The sequence below is a fragment of the Gallus gallus genome, chromosome 14 (assembly GCF_016699485.2).
Source record: "Gallus gallus isolate bGalGal1 chromosome 14, bGalGal1.mat.broiler.GRCg7b, whole genome shotgun sequence".
Lineage (NCBI taxonomy): Eukaryota > Metazoa > Chordata > Aves > Galliformes > Phasianidae > Gallus > Gallus gallus.
This window is the reverse complement of record NC_052545.1, coordinates 3,522,816-3,546,174: the sequence shown is the minus strand read 5'-3', so window position 1 is coordinate 3,546,174 and position 23,359 is coordinate 3,522,816. Positions and strand designations below refer to the sequence as shown.

The following is a 23,359-nucleotide window of genomic DNA, read 5'->3' as shown; positions in this document are numbered from 1 at the left end:
AATCTACAGAAAACATATTGACCACTATCATTCAAGTGACTGTTAGAGGGGAAAAAAAATGGCTGCAGAAACTATATTTCAGATAAACATAATATGGATGTGAATGGCTTTTGGCAGAAAACTTCTACGCACTAATTTACTGCAGGTTATAAAAATGACAGAAATTGAAATGAGAGAAATTCTATTTTCACAGTGACCAAAAACAGTGGGCAAGGCTCATTTTGCTGGTTGGTCTGGATAATCTTGGAGATATTCTCCAACCTTGGTGATTCTATGACTCGCTGTATTCTAATATAATGTCTATCCATCTATCTGGTTCAAACAACTGCCACTAAAATTGCTCATCGTTCTTGGGCTCATTAAACCTGATCCAGTTACACCTCAGGCTACAAATGGATACCCAATAACATTTTAGACTAATAACGTAAATTCTATGGTTAAAGTCACAATAACGGACCAGGGAGCTGCTCTAATGGAACTGTAACACAAAGAAAGCAGAAAGCCAGGCATAGTTTTTAAATTATTATCACAAGCTACCAAATAAAATACATTCACACATTCTTTTCTTTTAGCCAGAATCCTATGGAGATTGGGATTGTTGAAATGCCTAGGAAACAAAAAAAAGAAATCTTTAGTTCACTTTAGTTCAACAAACAAAAAAACATAAAAAGGGTAGGAATCAGTGGAAGAAAGTTACATGATTCAGTTCATAAATCTAATGAAGAATCTTCAGACAAAATTACCTTGGGAATACAATCAAGCAGCAAAGAAGGAATAATAAAAAGCATAGTAATAAAACAAACAAACAAATACAAAATTCAAAAATAATAAAATAACTACTAAAAAATAATGATCCACAAAGGTATCATCTGCCAAACGTAACGAGGGAAGGACACAGTGAAAAATAGAATCCCAAACATCAGCATACAAGTGCTGCAGTTACTCCACTGAAGTACCTGTACGCAACTGAAGATGCATGGAAAGGAGTTTGGCCGCACTGTTACACCTGGCCTTCAGAACATCAACATCTTGAGAACTTTCAGTTCCACCACCTCATACTTTTGTCTGCAAACCTGAACACTACTAAGAACAGTGGAGGTGACTTGATCCCTTCCCATAAAACATAACAAGAAGCACCAGGAAACAAAGAAACCAAAATCCTCACCATTTCAGGGGGACCATGTTGTTCAAGCATTCTATACTCTGCCTACACCTGATACGCTCAACCCTCATGGCCTGCCAGTTTTTCACATTTCTGTTCATGAAGTAACTCCTATGCTCTGCTAAGCCTTTGGTGGACGATATTTTTGCTGCCTCCTTCAAGGCACTCCAGTTACAGATATATGCGCATCATCAACATCCAAGGTTTAATTTTGGAAACCTTGATGCTAATTACTTTCAAATAGATATTCTTGATAACAGCAGTATAAACTTCCAGCATAAAGAGACTGAGTGATAACTATTTAATGCAACAGTTCCACTGCAGAGAGTTCTCAGAGTTCAAAAAGCCAGGAAGCTGTAAGATTCTTCCAATCTCCTGCCTTAGAAATATTAATTAAGTTTTGAGTTAACTACTGCATTTCAATCCTACTATGTCTTATAACATGCGTTTCAGGTTAAGGTAACTACTAAGGCATTTAACAACTGGGTAAATCTGTTCAAGAAATTCTAGGTAACATTCTCTATTTCCTGTGCTAGTGCATTTTAGATTTTAGTAAATCACAAAATAAATCCATCATGTATCTGAATGCTCAGACAAGAACAGAAAGTTCTGAGATTACTGTACGCTATTATGAGCATCTAATGAACCACATACTGGGCTAGCCATACTGATTGTAATGACAAGCAACAGATGACATTTGACCTTGCTTCCATAAGGAAGCAAAGCTATCCTACATCTCATCATATAACAAAGCCCAGAACTGCCTCTTCCGTGGTGCTGGGGAATTCAAAACACACTCAAATCCTAGGAAGCAGCTATGCATAAGGATACAGATAGAAGGATTCAGTACTCATCATTCTCATTCTTCATTGCCTCCTGAGCAACCCAGAAGAAAACATTCCTGCCCTGATAACACAGCAGAATCAGGAGCCAAGCCAAAGAGCACACAGTTGCTTATAAGCACAGCTGAAATAATTTATCAAGTGTGATTTTCTAAATTCGAAAATAAAGAAATCTGATCAAACTATAATTAAACCGAATTTCATTTTTTCCCATCTAGCTGCTTTCCACATACATAATTACGGAAATTACTACTTAAACACTGGCCTAAAAAGACTACCATTTAATAATCAAGATTCTTATTTCTATAAATATTTAGTTTTCCGGCAAGAACTTCCTGAAGTAGAAACAGAAAAGCGTTTAACTGAATGTATATAAAAAAATTATTACTTTTCATATTCTTCTGAACATCCTTTTTATACAGTTATTAGTATTAAACTTTTAAATCCCTATTAATATTGTTACGCCGTGCAGTAAGTCTACAACATAATAAATATTTCATTTCTCTCATGTTAAATACTGCAGGTCATTTATTTTATCTATAATTGTTACATTTTTAAATAATGGTTTTAAAGTTCTTTGAAAGGAGACAACATATTACAAAGGAATCTGGGATGAAGACGTAAGAGGAACCTCACTCTAATGAGCAAACAATCAGTATCAGGCAGATACTTGAAGCAGTTACCTGCTCCAAAAGTTAAAGAGATAATCAAGCAAACAATGGGCATTGCTCTGTTTTCCTTGTTACTGGATAACCTGTGCCCTGCAGCACCAAGCATGAATCTGCTGTGAAAAGAAGCTATTAAAATTGGCATTATAAGCTTCCAAGTTTATTATCACTTGTTGATTTCCATGCCATATATGTGCTATTATAAACCAAACTCAAACTGATGGCCCTGTTGAAGTCTGAGAGAAACAAAAAAAGAATTATTTTGTTTTCAAAGGCCGTAACCAGTTGTAAAATATTGCTGAGCAATTTAATATTTGCAACATCAATGCAATATCATTACCTTCACCAACACTTGAAGACTTTTGTGACTTGAAAGAATTTACAGAGGTTATTTGTCTAGAACTTGCTAAACAATTCTGATGATGCAATGAAGAGAAGTAGGACCCAAGAAGATCAAGTAGTCATTAGGACATTAAAACAGATAAACAATAAAGGATTCATCCGCCACTCTAATGACAGTAACCAAATAAAACTCTTCTACCTACCTCCATTTTTACAACCAATGCAGATCAGAAGGTAGCCAGGACAAGATATTTTTTAAACTAATTCCCTTTGAAAGAGTGATGGAACACACCGTACTTCAGTACCACAACACCAATCGTATGACACAAAGAAACTGGTGGTTTACAAGCAGACTCAAAGATTAGATATTCATTTTGACAAACAGGCTAAAGTAACTGGAACCTGAGACACCGAAGGGTGGGAAAGAGAATGGCAGAGCCTTCATAATTACTGCACAGCTCTATTCCTTTGGAGTGCCCAGAGACTGTTCCTCTTACAAAACCCCCCGCAGCAGCACTTAGGTAGTTTTCCTATTTTATTTTCCAATTTATATATTATTTTTTTCTTGCAACTTACAATTCCTGAGATATTTATTCTGCTCTCTTCCCACAAGGACAGCGCTGAGAATTCATGGGTAAGAACTCCAGAAAGATTCATCATCTTCCAGTGAGGAAGAAGTCATTTATACAGCAGTTCTGTTGTCTCCCACAGAGAACATCCCTTCTGCTAATAGAAATCCTTCCACGGGGCACAAAAACAAACAAGCAGTGGGAAAAAGAACAGAATACCTAAGCAACTACATTTAAGACTTTGGACTTTAAAAGAAAATCTAATTTTATTAACTATCTCACATTAACCTTCTGAGCTATCAAACTGCTCTGTGTACCTTGTTAAGCAACATTCAGAGTATACTCATGTTTTTACTTAACAATACACATGAAGATACAGTCTCATGTCTTGCCTTTCCACTGGTTCCAACAGAGCTTCTATTTATCATTCCTTTCCTGCTTTTGATCTTCTCAACAACCCAATCCTGATTATTCTCTTAAGTCTCCTACATAAAGCCCAAATTAATCTTTTTAAAAAATACATATATATTATACATATATATATATATATAAAAATCAAACATAAAATGCAGGACTTCTTGGCTTTATTATGAGTGGCCATAAAAACTACTTATCCCAAAAGACAAGTATTTGCATCACAAAAGACTTACATATAAATGGACTTTTTGCCTCTGAAGGGCATTACATCCCATTACCAGCCTGAGTGGACAGAGTAATTTCTCCATTCCTGAAACCTGCTGAAGCACATCCATCCTTTTTCACACAAAAAAGAAACACATTTGCTTCTGTGCAAAAAATTAGATCAGACTGACATTAAGAAGAAGAGTGCAATTTACAAAATGACATTAAAGAACTTCATTGGGATTAATCTGTGTAACTTCAATAACACTTATCAGTTACCCCTACAGCGTATGTTAATTACTCTGCTGGAAAAGTTCTCAAACTGTCCCAGTACAACTGAAGCTTTTAAATGCATAGAGCAAAACTATTAGGAATGTTATAGTAACAACATAAAAGCAGCATAGAAACTTTCAAAAATAACTAAAAATCACCATTTCAGAGAATCATGTTTAGTATGTAAGTTTTACTGAATACTAGCTAAATTTACATCAACTACTTTTATACACATTACTTTATTTGTAAAATTAAATCAGTTTTCATGTTGAACCCAGCCATGCAAACCTTAACCTTCCACTTTAAGACACTGGTTTAGGTGGTCATTAGTTTCCTCCTATTAAAAGGATTCGCTGTAATTAGCTGTAGAATAGTACAAGGTCTAAGATACAGAAGACATGCTCTGTATAAGGAAAAAATCTAACACCTCTTTTGTGCCACACAAAAATGTACTAATGCACTTCATTTTTTACCTACAAATTTAATAGCACACTTAATGAATGGCCGACAGTGGTAATTGTTCACCCTTTATTAAGGACTCGGAGCTTGAAACCTGTTGCCTTCAGCTGTTCCTTCAAAAATGATACATCTGAAAGATCTGAACGCTTTGTTTCTGACAGAACTACTACACACAGAGCTGTGGAAAAGCCCAGCCAGTAATTGAATAACCCCAAGTGTTTTGACTCCGACATTATTACATTTCACAATGCAGATTGATGAGATCTGCGATCTCCACTTAAGACCATGCAATTCCAGATAGTTTCTTTGTCAATATACAAGGTAGAAAATGAAACTATATTGATGCAAAAACACAAGTTATGCTTAGAAATGTGAAATCCAGCAGCACATTTAATTAAATCACAAAAATTAATTTCATACCCCTAAAGTAAATGACAACAGGACAAATAACACAACATATTGATATTAATGCCCTTATCTGAACCAAAAACAGTGCAACCTTTTGTCTGCTATTTAGCTTAAAAATAGCACCTTAAGATTTAAGGCGACAACTTCTTAGATAATTATTTCAGTATCATTGTTTTCACGTAGTTTTAGACGACTAAAAGGTGATAAAGAGTAATAAATAAAAAATAATAATAATAAATAAAACGAGTAACATGTTTGCGCAACAGCAACAACCGTGACCAAAATGTGAAACTAAAATTCTTAATATATTCCAGTTTTTCACTACTGTTAAAAAAAATACACAGGCTGCAGGAGAAGTCTGAAAGGTGTACAGATGGTGTATCTATTGTACATAGCAGGATGAGTTGATTAAAATTTAAGCACTGAATAAGTTAATGATTCAACTCAAATATCAGAAGATCTTGAAGTAAGTTTTGATAACTGTATATGAAATGGGAAAAATAAACCTTGCTAAAGAAAGGAGAAGACCTCCAAACTACACCTGTTTTGTCAGTTGGACTCAGTTAAAGATGGGCACACTATTCATACTATATCTGTACCTTACTTCCATTTCTCTTCCTCCCCCCCTTTTATCACCATGTTGCTCCTGTCAGCAGAATTTAGATAATCAAGTGAAGGCAATTGAATAAGGGAGAAGGAATTGAGGGTGGAAATCATTATTAGGACAATATTTTCCATCTTACACTTCATGCTGAGAGCTATAGTTTTGAACTGTCACATAGCCAAAAAAAGCCTGCAAGAATACAGTTATTTAACCGAATGCCAAATGACACAAAACATTCTTCCAGATACGTTAAAAGTAAACTGATAAAGAAGAATTACTCAAAACAGGGCAGAGTCATTTAAATCCTAATTTGGAAAATATAATTAAATCAAAAATAGTATATTCATATGTTAATCTCGAACATTTTTCTATGCAGAAGTAATACTTTGTCTGCAAAATTAACTAAATTAACATAAATGCTTACAAGAAGCAACAAGAGGGCTCCACAGGGCTGAAGCACACTGAAGACTGAAAACTCCAGTGTATCAATCACAATGGACAGCTCTTCGTGCACACAGTACATTCTACTTGCAGGCTTATTACATGAGCTCTGAATAGCTCTGTCTTGTGTTTTATTTGCCTCACAGCAGCTGACCAACCAAGCATGAACACAGTTTATTCAGCATGTAGCCACTTCTCCAGAATCTCAAGGCAGCTCAGGCTTGGATATCTGGAAAAGTAACCGAAAGCTGCAAATATGCATGAAATTGAATCTGCCTTTCACATGGGATGTAAGATTTGACTGAATTAGAGGAAATCCATATCTGGCATCTCCCATATTGGTTCTGGGAGGTCTTTCAGTCCAGGCAGTCATGTTCCTGGAACAGCACTGTATCTTGTCTTGTAATAAAACAGCAGCAAACATTTTCTTTCTTTCACAAGTGACGCACTACCCACAGCCTTTGACACATGCTAATGGTTTAAACAGAACTCTTCTAGTAAACACACTGATTTGGATGTTAATTAAATTCAACATTCAAGTGTAAGTGACAACCAGATGCACTGCACAAGCCCAACACCAACACTCACTAATTGGCTATAAAAAATGTGCAATGTGCCATGGTTTACCAAAGCACCAACACCTATTCACTTTCATGCTGCAGTGAATTTCAAGTAAACATGAGTAGCTGTGCCATTAATTCTAATAAAGTGACAGCTAACCCTCCACTGCAGTGAACATTTGCACAAAAGTTGGCTTATCAGTAGTTATGAAGTTCAGCAGCTCTATAGAAGGTTATTTAGAATGCTAAGGGCTCTTGTAGGAAAACAGATGTTTGTTCACATGGAAGAGTGAAAATCCAAGACTACCCACCACTTTATTTTTTATTTACAATACAAACAAATTGACCTTGTTTGTATAAACTGCTGGAACAGCTATTAAATAATAAAATGCACCACTGATTGTAACAATCAGAAAGATCAATGTGGCAGAATAGTGATATAGGAGGTGTAATAACAAAGGGACTAGCACAAATGGAACCGCGTTACAAAGGGAAAGGAAAAGTGCTCACCCATCTCTGAAGAGCTCAGCTTGCAGGGACAAACCCACAAGGGAGGGATCTCCAACCAGAGACCCTTCCCCAGTGGCAGTCAGCCCTTAAATGAGGTCTAAGAGAGGTGCAGCCAGCCTCCACCCCTTCCTGCCTCACAGCTGAATTACCTTCATCTGTGCTCCCAGAGCTGACCAGGTCCTTTCCCCAGGTGCTCAATCAGTGGTTCAGGCTGTGACTCAACAGTTCCCATACAGTGATCATTTCTTAACCTAATAAGTCTTTCTGACTGGACTGCACAAGCTGACAGTTACTTCTGTGCTTCCCAAGTCAGCTCAGTTACCATCCAGCTACATATGCCCATGATGGATGCAAAACTTCTGCGCATGGAACTTCAGTTGAGATCAGAATATACCCTAGTGGAAAGGTTCTTCCTTAACTGAGGACTACATTGACAGTGATAAAGCTGAGACAGAGTAAAATGAGAAGATTAAAAATATTGTCTATTAATTGATCTGCCACTAATTCAGACTTACAAAACACTTTCCTTTGTTATTCTACTTATCAATGTGTGAAGGCTTTTGTATTTTGCCATTTCTAAGTATAGAAAAATAACTACTTACTCTCCAAAGGATATCCTTCATTTAATAACTATCACAATGAAACTAAGAATTTAAAGGACAACGAAAACACAATCCTACTTAGTTATACTTCAGTGAGAGTAGAACCTAGACCAAAGACCATGTTCTTTTGGTCTCAGCCTCTTAGGGGAAGACACAATTATATCTGAAGTAATTTTGAAAGCTCTATCTGCCGAAAGCTTCCTCTGCTGGCAGATTTTAGTTTTACAGTGACGTTTGTCTGTTTTACTTGTGTTTGCGTCTCTCCTCACTGACTGCCAAATTACAGAGGAAATTGCCTACAGAAAGGAAATATTAAAATAGATGTGTTCAGAATGATGTCAAATGCATTAAAAAAATTGAAAAAACTGTTTTATCTCTATTCAGTCAAAGAGCATTTAGGCTGAAAGTGATAACATGTTTGTTGGTGAAAGCTATTTTGCAGGCATCAAGCTTCCATTCTGCATTGTTACAGATAAAAGGCATTCAACTCTGCTCATGAGAATAGGATGTCCAACTGCAGAGCCATGTTACATTTCTTCACCACCTACTTCACTAGTTTGCTGGTTCATTTCTAATAGCACAACGCCAGGAATTTGAGAATTACAAGATTAAGTTTTAGATCTCACCTGAATTTCAGTAACACAATTAATAAGATTTGCAGTCTTCAAATTTACCAAGAACAGCAATTAACTTTGCTGACTTTTACTGACAACAGTGTGCTCTAACTAGGTGTTCAAGTTTTGGGGAGTAGAAGACAGTTCAATTCAGAATACAGAAGATGAGAATTATACTTGTAAGAAGCTTGAATGGGACTGACAGGGCATCGTATCTTAATCATGATAAACTTACATAGTAAATGTAACACTGAATTTACCACCACTTAAACCTTTTCATTTTGACTTGTTTCTATGTTCAGTTCTCACCAGAAGATTCAGTAAAATACGTACAAATATTTTACCAATTAAACACTAATAATAAATCATATGCAATGAAAATTAATATAAGAAAGATTGTTATCCAAATAGGTATAGGTGAACTTGAAATAAATATATTAGATACTAATATGCCTATTTTTCCTGTTGAACCAAGGCAAAATCATATACCCAGTATCCCATTTCCATGAACAAAAATGGTTCAATGCAGAATTTTTTCAGCCCTGCTGTACAGATATCTAACAATAGTACAATTAGGCTCTGTGAATAGGAAACACTTTCTCTCAGTCTACAAAAGTCAGGAAGTTATTACATAATATAAGTGTTCTTTTCAAGAGCAGAAGACACAGACTCTGAGGAGCAGTTCAAAATACTGAGTCTTGCACACTACTTCCAGGAGAGAAGACAATACAAAACAGGACAGCAGTGAGACACAGCGATGGGCACACACATGAATAATTAGACAGTCCTCATCAACCTGGACAGCAGTGTTTTCAGCACGTTACCAACTACATAACTGGAAAGCTCTTTGCATGCATCATAGAAAAATAGAGTTCTTGCAGATTTTAAAGGACACCAATGGAAAGATTTTCTCCTTAGTGAGGACAGTAGAGAAAGATGCATAAGGGTGCTCTTTTGCAAAGTAGCATTAGTGTGATCAGTTAGAATCAGTCAATCTCTTGATGATGAAGGAAGAAAATAGTCCCAAAGAGTCAGCAAGGAAAGTCAGTGGCACCTCTACATGCACAGATTCAAGAGAACTTAAAAACAAAACAATCCATGCACATATTTAGAGATAATGTTAATAGATAATGTTAGATAATTCCCTTCCCTTCTCCTACCCATTTCAATACTGCAGCACTGCATCCGTTTCCGTTTGTTCCATGTAACAATAAACATATGATCTTCAATTGCAGGTATGGCATAGTGCCATATATTTCATTTCTGATCACTGCATACCATCTAGTTATTTAAGTCATTAGTCATGAACATCCTCTGTACTTCCTCATGGATAAGTAATAAGAAATAAAGGAGGTTCTCCAGTGTGCAGGAAAGGTAACAATGACTGCTTCATCAGACAAAAATGTTGATAGAGCAAACAGTATAATAAAAAGCATCCTCTTCTGTATGTCCATATGTGAGGCTTAATCAAATTGTAGCTTCATTTCATTCTTACTAGTATTCTTAGAAGGCTGTAATGTTACTGACCAGATTTCCTATGAACTCAATGCTAAAAGCACTTGTCAAAGCCACAGCATATACAGTTAGATAAACATGAATCTGAGGATGGAAGTAGGGTCTATCAGACCTTCTGATTTCTGCATAGTAATGAGTTACAGACTCGGTTTCACCCTGGAATCAAAGTGGGACCACTTTAGCAACATGTACTGGAGTTATGTATCATTACTCTCTACTTTCTAGTCCAAGAGAGCTATACCTAACAAATTATTTGCTAGATAACCTGTTAGACCTAGGAGTTTATTTTAAAAAAATATGGCTTATTGCTTGAAAGACCATAAAGTGGTTTAAGGAGACCTAAGGGATAATGATTTATCTACCAGAATCAACTTGCTCTTCAGACTGCTGCATTAGAGCATGGAAATGTGAAAAACAGGATTAAAGATTCAGGTTATCTGCCTAAAAACCACAAATGCTTTATCATTTATCAAGAATGGCACCTCACAACTTATCTGAACGCTGTGACACACCATAAGATTGTACAATCCACTCCCACATTTTGCATAAAGTAGAGTTAAAGGCTTAATTTTATTAGTTGGAGCTGCTATCATCATTTTTACCTGCTGAATCTGCATGTTAGATACAAACGTTAGAAAGGAGTACCTGTGAAATCTGCAACTTAGGTAGACAGGACAGAGGAAAAAACATTTTTCACTTTATAGGTCACAAGAATTTATATATAAGGGGATTAAGGGGAATATTTGCATTGCTTAACTTTAGTACTTACTCTATAAGCTTCCCTCTAAGAAAGGGAGGAATTCCCTTAATGTGTCTTTCAGAAAAGAAATCCAAAGTTAAGTCCTCTAAACCACCCCAGTAAAGTACTAACCTTCCTATTTTCTCTCCAGAAGCACCAGCCTCCAAATGCTCCTTCATTAGGCAGTTCACACTGTCTTGTATTTTGTCTAGACCTGAAAGTTCTCTCAGTTTCCCCTGATCTTAGTGATGGCTACCAGGATCACATGCCATGGCCACATATTCCCATCAGTGCTGTTGCACTGTCCCTGATAGATGAGTGAGCCCAGTTTCAGCTAGCTCAGGGAGCAAAAACAGCTGAACGTTAGCTTTACCAACGCTTAGCTTTCCAAAGCCCCTACTTGTAATATTGGTGCAAGTTGTAACACCTAACATTTTACAGATAAAACATGATTAGCAACAGGCTATGATGTCTTCTACATAGTAACAACTTTATTGCCTTTTGTAGCAATGGCAGAACAAAAAGTGACTATGTAAACCAGAAATACTAACGCTCAGGATACAATATGCAAATAACATGCACGTCTAGAAGCCAAGAATCTGCACAATGCACAGATCTTACAAAAGCAGTCGTAGTAGTTTAAAAGTAATGAAGTCAATGCGTGTGCTAAAATAAAAGGCTCTTACCTTCTCAGTCACATAACCCTTTGAACTCCAACTGCAAATGCGACATGACCTAATCCCTACAGAATGCACTGGATATCCTGGGGAGGAGACGTTTCAAAGATCACGTCCACAGGTTGTCTGAAAGTTTTACTCAGGTGCAAAATAAATAAATAAAGTGGAAAAATTGTTGCATATATTTCATACCTATTCATAACCAACGAACTGAGATACACTACGCTTCCTGTAAGAAGTCTGCAGTTCAATAGAGTTAAACTGACAACACGTGAATAAGAAAAGGATTTTTTCCAAGGGAATAAAAATGAAGAAGTTGTCTGCACTACTTGGTAAGACAACCAACATCATCGCAGGATGGAACACCCAGGGACCCCAACTTCGTCAGAAACAAATCTTTCATGGAGTGATATTTTTGTTCTGCATGAGCTATATGGCCAGTGAAGTGCTGTCTGAGGCACATGGAGAGAAGAGTCTTTATTCACTAGAAAATACTCTATAGTCACTCACACACAGAAAGCAACGCTCACTAACCACCTGCTTCACAGCTGTAATAACTATAAGTAGCCTAATCCAATGCAATGCCATAGCTGCTAACAGTTCTTCCTTTAAAACATACAAAAGTCTTTTTGTGCTGAATTTAAAACATTTCAAGTCAGTGAAAGATGGGGCCAAGCACTGACAAGAAGACAAAACACTGAAAAACTGATCAGTGAGCAGCATTCTTAGCTTCTAATGAGGGTAAGACAGTAAAACATTATGTATCAATTCAAACTTAATCATTGTGCTCATGCATGAGGAATGTGGATTAAAGATGTACAAGCTACCTCAGTTCTGACATTTTCCATCTCTGAGCAAATAGTGGTGAAAGTTATTCTAGTTGACACACTTTCAAGAAGAAAACTATTCTGGAGACCACAAAGGGATCAACAAATCATCAGTTAGTTCACCAAAAGGTACTTAAATACACTAGATATTGATATATGCAAAGGACTTCTGCGTGTACGGTTGAAAGAGCTCACTGCACAGTGAACTCTGCACAAAGACGGGTTTGATCTGCATGGAATCTAATTGCTTTCAGTCTGCCCACAGACTCATTACAGCAAAAAGACCCAAGTGAATCAAGAAACCAGCCCCTTCAGAACTGACGCTCAGGTGAAGCTGCACACAAAGTTGCTAAATGGATGAAAACGTTTTGTTTTCATCAACAGTGTTTACAAGATACACAGGTGTGTGCCCTTAGGAACAAAAAAACAAAAAATTTCCCTTTGAGACATCTGAAAGTCCAAGACCTTCACACAGCTTCGTAATTATTCACCGTAAGACTTATTAAAACTTCTATTGTTTGTTTAATCAGCCAAATAGTCTTCAAAATATTAGTCAATATTAGCCTTTGTTGTTCATAATAGCCAGAAATAACAGAGCCTTCCAGAACAGCTTTCCAAGGACTATGAACAGGAGCACCCATTTCTTTGTTTTGCTTGAGTGATACGAAAGACACACTGCAGAACTCTGGGACTAAACCACCCCAATCTCCCTCCATACCTACACTACTCCTGTTCTAAGTATCTTCTGGTGACACATGAATAGATCCTAGATACAGATATACTATACCAAGGCTGCTCCAAAAGTAATGCCTCCTGTTTTATCATGTTGCCCCACAACATCAGAGGTGGATGTTGGTTATACAGCAGTAGAAGTTGAACCTTCCTGCCAATATTCTGTTCCATGTTGTTGCCACATGACAGACAGCAGCAGAGGGGCTGTCTGACAAAGCAGAATCTGACACGGAAGCGCAGATGGAGCAAAGGTGTGTAATAAATGTGGAAAAAAATTGCACCCACTGACATTCATTGATGCTGAATGTTTATGGAATGTGGGATGCGAGCACAGTGAGGAGGTGGATCATGCATTTCAACAGTGGCACAGCAGGTTACCTCTGATTTGTACCAGTGAGGCAGGTTGGCTTTTGTTCATCAGTGGCAAAAACACAGAGCTAATGATGGTGAGTACATTGAAAAATCATCTTTTGTAGCTGAGAATTTGCTCTAGCAAATAGCCTTTTGTGCTCTTTGAAAATGTTGCAGTTTCCATGAAAATAGTTAGGAGGCATTACTTTTGGAGCAACCTGTGTACCATATTGCTACCTCTCTAGTAGCACAATAACAATGCACTCAAGAAACTCTGAAACAGTGCACTTTAAATGCTGACAGATATGCATCTCTTTAAACTTGCTTTGAGAAATATTGAGAGGAATTAATTTTTCAGCCAAAGATGAGCAGAGGAAGCAAACTCCAATTTACCAAAGCAGAGAGAGTTAAAAGTTGGATATTGCCACAGAAAAATTCTGCTCTCTCCATTCCATTTCTCTTCAGACTGAGATTGTAACGCCTCCTTCAAATCCATTTATTATTACAATTACAAACCCAAAGAATTAATCTGTTAAAAAAAAACTATTGCATATTTAAAATGTTATTCTAAAGAAAGGGAACACAACAACTGAATCCAGTACACACGAATGAATTTCCAATAAATAGCAGCAGAATCTTTTGGAATTAGAAATGCATCATTCAACATGTAATTCATAATGGCAAATAGCACACTCACATCGAACTGCCTCTCTGTCCTTCCAACAACTAACTCTGCACGTCAAACACAGTTGGAAACGTTCTTGAAAACATTTCCAGAACTTCCCATATTTATAAGTAGCAAAAGATCAGATATTTGAATTAAAAAGGCAGGGCTCTGGCAGCACTTTCTACTACCTCCCATATCACCGCTTCTGTCAAAACATAACAGATATCAATACCACCTTAAATATGCATTCAGGTCCTTGTAGAATGCTGAATTATAGATTTCAGCAAGTGGCATGAAAAGATTACACTTCCATTGCTGTTAAAATAAGAAAAAAAATCAGACAAGCTTCTCTTTCTTAATATTTGAAGATTACCATCTCCTGTTGGAGAAACTTAAAGCTATGAACTGGCTTCGTCTATTTCCAAATAATTCTGAACTACAGCCATCAATCCAAAAGGAGGATATTTTCTACCTATCTTTTATTCTTCAACAGAATAAGACATTGAGAGGTACTTAAATCAATTAAGAAGCACGGAGTAACTTCCAGCAGCTTCCAATCTCTTTAAATAAGCAGAATTTTCCTGTTTTCATACAAACAGTCTAGCATTTCAGTGAACATTTCATAATGCAGTAGCCGTCAGTGTTTGTTAGCCTCACATGTAACCAATATTCCAATCTGCAAAGAGCTCTGTGTATTCAACAGGACCATGCAAAGGCCTACAAGACCCCTGAGCTGGAGGTCACTGCAGGATAACGTTCTCCCAAGCACAGCGGTTACCACGTGGAAATGATTCACTTCTCCCATTGCCCTGCAAATTCTAATTTGATAATTATGGTGATTATCAATTAGCACCTCACCACTTTTGATGACACACAATGACTTAAGGCTAGCTAGCACCTAGCACTCAAATTTAACAAACATGCCATAGAAAGAGGCATCATGGCAAAGGATAACAGACATTTCCTTACATCTATATGTTGAAGTATTCAGACTCTTACACACTAATTTTCCTGACGTTTCGCATTCACAGATGGACCAGTGTGCTAAGCAGGGTGAGACACGCACGCAGTCTGAGGGATATCTATGCAATACTGCAACCAGAAGAGCAGTGGGAGCACAGCTCTGGGCTGTGCTATGGAACAGGCCATAGCATTGGTCATCCGTCAGCTTCTACCACTATCAGAAGAACTGCACTAACTGCACTGAGCTTTGGGAAAAAAATTATTATTCAGTACAGTAAGCCAACGTATGATTCATAATAATTAAATTTACATGGAAAAGGAAAAAGCAATCATATAAGTCATTATAACCAACTACATAACACAACTACTACAGAAGACAGAGAAGCTGAAAATCGAAGTGCAAAATGAATTTACAAGTGATTTCATCTACTGTTTACCTCTAGATTTGCTTTAACACAGATGATCATTCAAGTCTAGAGAATACTCAGACAACCTGTTGGAGCTGAAAGTATTTTCTTCCATTCACTTCACAGAACAACATACTTAATCTCAATGACTGTGCCTAATACATTTCCATAGAATTTAGAACTTTTATTTGAGTATACTTTCTTATTACTTTAATGCTTAAGTAATTGTTATAGAAACATCAGCTGGTTACAGCATAGTATGATGAGTTTCTCCAGATAACTATGGCCTGTATATTTAGAACATTCATTTTCTCTATCACACAGTAAGACTGGAGTCATGTAATTCCTTCCTGCACACAATCACATCAATCCAATAAGAAGTTTTTGAGGTTGTACCAGAAGTTCCATTTTCAAGAAGGACTTCTATAAAAATTGTCATCTTCTCTCTAAACTTTGGCAGCGATGAATGTTTTGGACTCCATCAGAACTCAGAGAGCAAAGAGAGCTGTGGCTTAGAAATAAGTGTGAAATTTGGGAAAGGCACTGAGCATTAAGACCTTCACGTTGGTTTGAGAGTCAACCAAGTTTTAAAGACCTACCTGCATTTTTTGCACTATATTAAGTGGAACCATGTATTTTTTGCTGTTGTTGTCTTCTTGCTTTCATCGTTTAATGTCTCCTAAACTTCAAACCTTTATCCACACCAATATTTCTCAGGAACAACACATCTCACTCCCTTCACATCCCATCCCACCTTGGGCACACCACCCAACTTGGACTTTTCGTAAGGACAGTTTGTGACTACCCTGTAACTCCTAAAGAGAGACAGGACCAATATTACTGCAAATGCTCAGCAATCTGCAATGTTCCATTGGAATATATTTTTCATAGTTTTTGCCAAAAAAAAAAGTTTCAACTCACTTTGTAACCCAATTAGTTTGCCAGCTTACTACTCAACCACAGAAAACTATTTTACACGACATCTGCACTGCTTCCTGGATAACTTGCCCTTAAAACTGTCTTAAATGAAAACTTGTTACATTTTTCATGTATACTTGGAGAATAATCAGCGTTTGTCTTCCAAACCTAAGTGTTGTGCTGGCATCTATCAACAACCACCAAAAGGAAAGAAAAAAGGTTACATGAATTGTAACGTGTAGGGAGAATTATTTCAGGTATGCCTTGTTTTAGAATAACAATATCCTGTTAGGGCTTGCAGGCCTCAGCATAAGCACTTTGGGAATGGGAATGACAGCATAAACAAAGCGCTGGAAAAGGTTTCTGAGGGTGGAGTCCATTTTTAAACACTGGATTAAAATTCTTCTGTATCCCGAGGCTCCAAACTTTTCAAAGGTGCAGCAGTAAACCCTGAGCAGGCAAACTACTGCAGACTTGGCTCTGTAACCCTCAACTCACGAGCCCATCCAGCTATTAAAGCTGAATGCACCGTTGTTCCCTATGAAATACCCGACAACAAAGAACTAAAAAACAAAGACCATTCCCCTTCATGGAGTATTAACTTCCGCTGCAATAACCAACCCCTCGTCCCACACGGCACAGCTCCGCGTCGTACGACACACACCGCTTCGGTCAGACAATGCACGCTGCGATAAAAGTCAGCCCAGCAAAGAAAGTGAAAGCTGCATTTGTTCAGCACGTTATTTTGCACAGCCAACTGTAATGCTCCCGCCTGCCATTTATCGCTTGCTCTGTCAAAGGATTATTAAGAATTAAGCTTCGTTTGGCGATTTTTATTTATTTATTTATTTTTAGAAGGGCATTTACATGCAAAGTGATGGGCACTTGATATTTAACGTCTATTGGTCGACTCTGACCCTGCGTTTACAAGTGACTCATTTGACTGCAAGGATCTCTGATGTGGAAAAGCTCAGATACGAATCAATTGCAGTTTTTGTCTCGGGTAAATGTTACTTGGCAATCCAAAAGAAATGAACAATGCTCGAACCAAGGTTCACATAGAATAGCACTCATATGCTTAAAGAATTCCTTTTACATGCCTGATTTAGTTCTAGTAGGCGGATTTATGAGTCCCCTTCTCCTAATAACTTATCTCAGTGCACAGTGTTTTTAAACACACACAACCAGCAGTTAACTCTTCTGCTGCCTGACGCTAAAAAGCACAGAAACACACCGAGAGATTGAAGTAAATACAAGCATAGATTCGGTCCCGATAAGCCATTGATTCTCTGTGGGAGGTGCGGATAGGGGAAGCATAGGAGAATGAGAAAGGGAAACATGCAGACACAGCCTGCAAATCCCTGCTCCATAAAGAAAGAATCGTGCATAATGAATGACCGTTCCTGCATGAAATCAACTCCCTGCAAATTCTGCAGTTTCCCTCTGACAGGGACAAAGTAAAACGGTATATCTTTACCCGAGCAAAACTGCCTTCCTCTTGAAAGACAGACGCAGCATTTCTATAAACAAAAATGTCTCTAGCCTTACCTTGTGCCAGCGCTTGCAACATGTGGAGCTGTAGCAACAGAAACGCCCACCATCGTCGACAGAAGAAGAAACAGAAGTTTAACTTCATCATCATTCCATCTCGCCTGCTATTCCTCCGGGCAATAATTTCACGATCCACCTTCCTTCCAACCATCATTGCCTCACTGATCCCCATCCGATCCGACTGCCTGCCACTCCTGACAGCGCTTTGGTCATCGCTCACTCCGCACCCCGAGGCCAGGCTCTCTTTGGTGGGCTGGGAACGTCGCCAGCTGCCTTTGCCCTGGAGTTTTGGGGGAACAGAAAGCCCCACTTCACAGGAACCGAGGACTCTTTGATTTGTGCTCACTTTGCATGCAGCCCGAAAGCAGCGCTCTGTGTGCCTCACTGTGTTATAATTACCATCGAAGTCAATGTTTCTTGTGGAAGTATTGATTGCACCAAAACAACCAGTCAGAAATGTGAAACACATGTTTCTCCGTGCTGTCACATCCAATGCCTTCAACAGGGAAGGAGTAAGTTTATTGGCCTCAGTACTTCAGTAAATCCGGATCCTTCGGCACATTGCTAACAGCAACACAGAAGGATGGATCCATCTCAGCCAGCAGCACACATCCCCACAGCACCTCTCATACCGCAAGGATGACGGCAACTGTTACCCCTGTGATATTCATCAAACGTAGGGAATCTTCCGGCACGTGTCCCATTCTCCAATAAAAACCTCGAAGCGGAAGGGTTAAACTCGTGTAAAGGGGTGGGAAGAAAAGCACCACCGGAAAAAAAAAAAAAAAACAAAACAACAAATACTAATTGAAAGTATCTCGCTCTTCCTCGCGCCGCGGATTTATTTCAGACAATTTCAAGATTAGCCACGCAGACAGGTTAGTCTCCAGATATCCCCGCCAAGCTCTGCATAGTTTATATTAATCCGATTTTCCTTTGGATACAAATCTCTCCCGTCAATACGAGGGGCTGAAGGGTCCTCGAGAGCTAAAGCGAGCGGCTCCGGCACTGATTGCAGCCGGCCGTGCCGCGAACCAGCCGCAGGCCGGCGGCGTCACCTGAACTCACGTTCAGCCCGAGGTAGGGATAAGCACAGCCGGTCGTATTTCCCTCCTCCTCGAAGATTGGCGCCGGTTTCCTCCTCGCAGGGCGACCGCGACCAAAAAACAATCACCTCTCGCACGTAACGCGTTCCGCTTCTGCCCGGCTACGGACGCAGCAGCGGAGCCAACCCGCAGCTGGGCGGCCTCCGGGGCGGGGGGAGCGACATCTCCCGAAGCAAACAGCAACAAGGTGAAATCCGCCCGGCTGCTCTCGCTGTCGGCGCGGCGCGGGGCTGTGCTCGCTCCGCCGGGCGGCTCTCCCTCACGGCGGCTGTAAACACGAAAGCAACGCGCTACCACCGCGGCGGCGGCGGTGGGAGCGCACCCAAAGGGGAAAAAAAAGAAGCGCCCAAGGTCTTCGCGTTCAAACAATGCATCGGGTATTGTTCCAGTCCCGCCTTCCGTAAAGGGAAAAGTTTCGTGGGAGATCCCCTCCCCCCTCCCTGCACTAAACAGAAAGGATACGGGTAGCTCTGCCAGGCGGACACCCGGGATGAACGCAAGTTAAAAACAAAGCACCTCAGCGTGAAGTTGAGCCAACAAACCCCCCGCCTCCCAAAGGCGGACCGAACTTTTCTCACCTCCCTCAGCCTCAGCTCGGCCGTCCCCTCCCTCGGCAGCCTCCTCGCGCTCACCCCGCTGCCCCCACACCTCCCTCGGGGCCGCCGTACCGCTCCGCGCTGCAGCCGCACCTCCCACCCCCCTTTCCCCCACCTACACCTAAGCGGGGCAGCGCGGGGAGCAGCCTCTGCGGCGCAGCCACGCGGGCTACGGGGACATGTACGGAACTATCAGGACGGGATGCGGGGGGATGTATTGCAAGACAGGTTCTGCCCTGCACAGACGCTAGAAGAGGAGGGGGCCGCCTCTCCACCCCGCTCCCGGCAGGACCTGCCCGCGGCCGCCGCTAACATCGCCGCGCTCCTCCCTCGGGCCCTCCGCCGTGCGCCGATTCGTCGGAGTGCGCGCGGGGCGAGGAGGGCGCACGGAGCCGCGGGCGCGCAAGCTTGGCGGGACGTCGTGCCGCGTCCACGCGCCTCCCTAACGGTCGCGCGCGTGCGCCCCGGGGGGATTTTGTCCCGCGTCCACGCGCCTCCCTAACGGTCGCGCGCGTGCGCGCCCGGCGGGCCGTTACGCCGCGTCCCCGCGCTCGCGGCGCCCCCTAGGCGCGTGCGGCGCCGCTGTGCTGGAGGCTTTGGGCTGGCGGGGCACGCAGGGCACGCCCTGCAAGGCCGGGGTGCGGCCGCTCCGGCGCACGTTCCCGGCAGCTATGGGTTTTTTTTTTTTGCAGCGAACGTAGAAATGAGCAGGTATGTGACAATGCGTGAGAGCCTGGAGGGAGGAATTAACCCCCTTCGTGCTCTCGCGACGTGGTGAATGCAGCCTGCGAGGCTGGCGGTGCAGCGAAGTTTCTGAGCTCGGCTACGTTCGTTCGGTGAGCACAAGGAACGTTTAAGTTACGGCTGGCGGCTCCTGCTCCTTTACTGCCCTTTTTTTAATGCTGTCTCTATGACAGAGTCGCACAGGCGAGCACAGTAAATCACGGCATCAAACCCAAGGTCACTCCACGGAGGGCTGAGGAGCGTTATTCACAGCACAGCGCCTTCCCCGCTGCCCTCCGTCACTTTGTAGCACCAAAAATAGGCGAAGTTTCTCCATTCCCACAGCGCCGCAGTGCAAGGCGGGCTGCTCCTCATCAGCACAGGTGTCCGACCCACACAACCGCACGGCATTCCCTGTGCACCCTCTGCTGTCCTTTCCAGCTGTTCCGTGTCTGCCAGACACCGCTGCCTGCTCCTCCCGGTGTTCAGCAGCTCACGAGTGTTACAACCCCCACGGCCATCCATTCCTCCTTTTGCCCAGTGCAGGAAAACTCACTGCCTCCCACACTCAAGTGGTCATTGCATTGAAGGCACTCACCCGGTTCTTCCTTGCAGCCCTCTGCATGGAAAGAGCCATTTGGTGCTGCCTCACACCTCAGGCCTTGGGTGTGTGTGCACACCACATGAATAACACTGATACCAAGACCCAGTGCTAATGATTTGTCCTTCAATACATCCATTTTGAGACCAATTCGAAGTGAACCCAATTCAGCTTGTGCTGTGTTCAGAATAGGCCTTAAGGGAGAACCGCTGTGTTTGTAGCACCCATCACACCATTAATAACAGCAGTAATGAGGAACTGCTTTTCTGCTTAACGAGTCACATTGGGTGAGGCTTGGGTCCCATTTTATCTTGACTGGAAATGGAAAGCACGTTTCATTGTGGTTTGGTGTTGTTCTCAGTCTCTCCTACCAAAGGAGTGTGGGGCTGTTGATTCACTGGCTGGTGGGAATGTTGGGTTAAGATGGTCAGTTTGATAAGCAGGGAAGTACTCAGTGCTTCCTTGTTGTGTTACAGGGGAGGAGATTTGTGCTGGTTACATCATTTGTGTCTAAGCCCACTGGAAGGGTCCTTGTCAAACAATTCAGTTTTAATGCCCAGAAGCCACAGAGTAGAAATGCTGATTTCCGTTACCCGCCTTAATTAAACTGAACACCCATTTCTGTTCGGAATTAATACATTTCCTTCTAACAGTTTAAAACTGCTCAGCATATAATTATAGGAACAAGAAATTAACCCATTTCCACCTTCAGGCCTTGCTTTTTGAACACCATTTAAACATGCAGGTGTTTTTCAGCCTCCATCACCACATTTGGGGTGAAATGTTTTCAGTTGGTTGTTAGCATATTTTTAACAACACTACCACAAAGGTGAAGTCCCTATAGCCTATCTCAGAAGAACCGTGGGTTGTTTTCTTTTCCCCCTTTGCCTTGTTTGCAATGACTGTACTTAATAGTGGCCAAACCAGGATAATGTCTGTGAAGCCTTGTTATCCAGATTAGCAAAAGGGTTCCACTGTTCTGCTGCCTCTGTTTTGTGCTGCTTCTTCCCTCTCCTGCATGTATGCAAACATACAGCAGGAAGACTACAAGAAGAGCATCTCTGCCACCTGAAAAAACAAACTTCATACCCTCCCCTTTTTCTCTCAGGTTGCTGCTTTGGGATATGTTTGTTTTCCAGCAATCGTGAAGAAATAAACTGATAGAAGTGATATAGGTAGTTGCATTTAAAGGTGAAGAAAATATAATAAAAAGGTTTTTTTCCCAGTGGTTGTTGTACTGTGCAATGAGCTATACATGTGGTAAGAGTCCTAAGGGCTGCAGATTTGCATAATTAGTAGAGAACAGAGGGAAATTTTATTTACATAAATAAACAAAACGTGGTGAGCCAATGAGACAAAAGAGAAAAGAATAGAAGGTTCCACTCCCCAAGACAGGTTGCTAATGAACAGCAGCTTTCTAGCCAAGAAAATCAGCCACAGAACTGCTTCCAGAAGAAAACCTTGCCAATACTGTACAACCTTAGTTCTTATTCTCATGCTGCAAGTGTTTATATTTTCTAGGGTGTAGCCTATTGACTCTTCCTAACAATTGGATTTTACAGAATCTGCTTTAAAGCAAGAAGTCTCATATGCAATTTTTTAATGCGCTTTTTGAGAGATGCAGGAGGTTGTTTTGCTCTAATGCATCTCCTGGTGTCATTAGATGTGTGTAGTCAATTAATAAGTACAAGTAAGTTAGGAAACTGTAGATTACACCAAATAGAAAGTTTGCCAATGAGGAAATTTCCATGGCTTGCTTGCATTACAGCCTAACAGATTAACATGGTAGAAAAACAATACAGGAGTGAAACAGCAAAAGGTACTACTGCAAATAGGAGGATGCTATAAAGAAAAGGTGCTTACCCCTCTCTAAAGATCTTGGCTCACAAGGGCAAACTCTTAAGAAAAGGATCCCCAACCAGAAACCCTTCCCTAGTGGCAGTCAGCCCTTAAATGAGGTCTAAGAGAAGTGCAGCCAGCCTCCACCCCTTCCTGTCACACAGCTGAATTACCTTCACCTGTGCTTCCAGGGCTGACCGGGTCCTTTCCCCAGGTGCTCAATCAGTCCTTCAGGCTGTGACTCAGCAGTTCCCATACAGCTTGCTGGTTTAGTTTTCTGAGCTGAGTCAGTATCTTGCATTTACTTTTTTAAAAAAATATAAGCCCCTGATTTTGTACTAGCGCGTGGTGTTTTCCACAAGTATGCTTTCTTGGAGGATGACTTAATCTACCTGAAGAAATTGATTAATTAAAGAAAAAAAAAGTTCTTACCAAAAACTAAAAGAGTTAAATGGAGCGAGACATTGTAGGG

At 40.7% G+C, this 23,359-nt stretch overlaps 1 protein-coding gene across 2 annotated transcripts in view; it reads right to left on the bottom strand.

Annotated features, from left to right (window-relative positions):
• SDK1 (sidekick cell adhesion molecule 1) overlaps positions 1-19,227 on the bottom strand; it is a 365,337-nt gene extending 346,110 nt beyond the window's left edge. The window contains exon 1 of one of the 2 annotated variants that reach the window (XM_015294104.4): positions 18,020-19,227. In XM_015294104.4, coding sequence (XP_015149590.2) covers positions 18,020-18,491 — 472 coding nt within the window. In that variant the 5' untranslated portion in view covers positions 18,492-19,227. The remainder of the gene's footprint in view (positions 1-18,019) is intronic. The other variant, NM_204105.5, reaches the window with a different exon arrangement.
• Between the last annotated feature and the right edge of the window lie 4,132 nt (positions 19,228-23,359).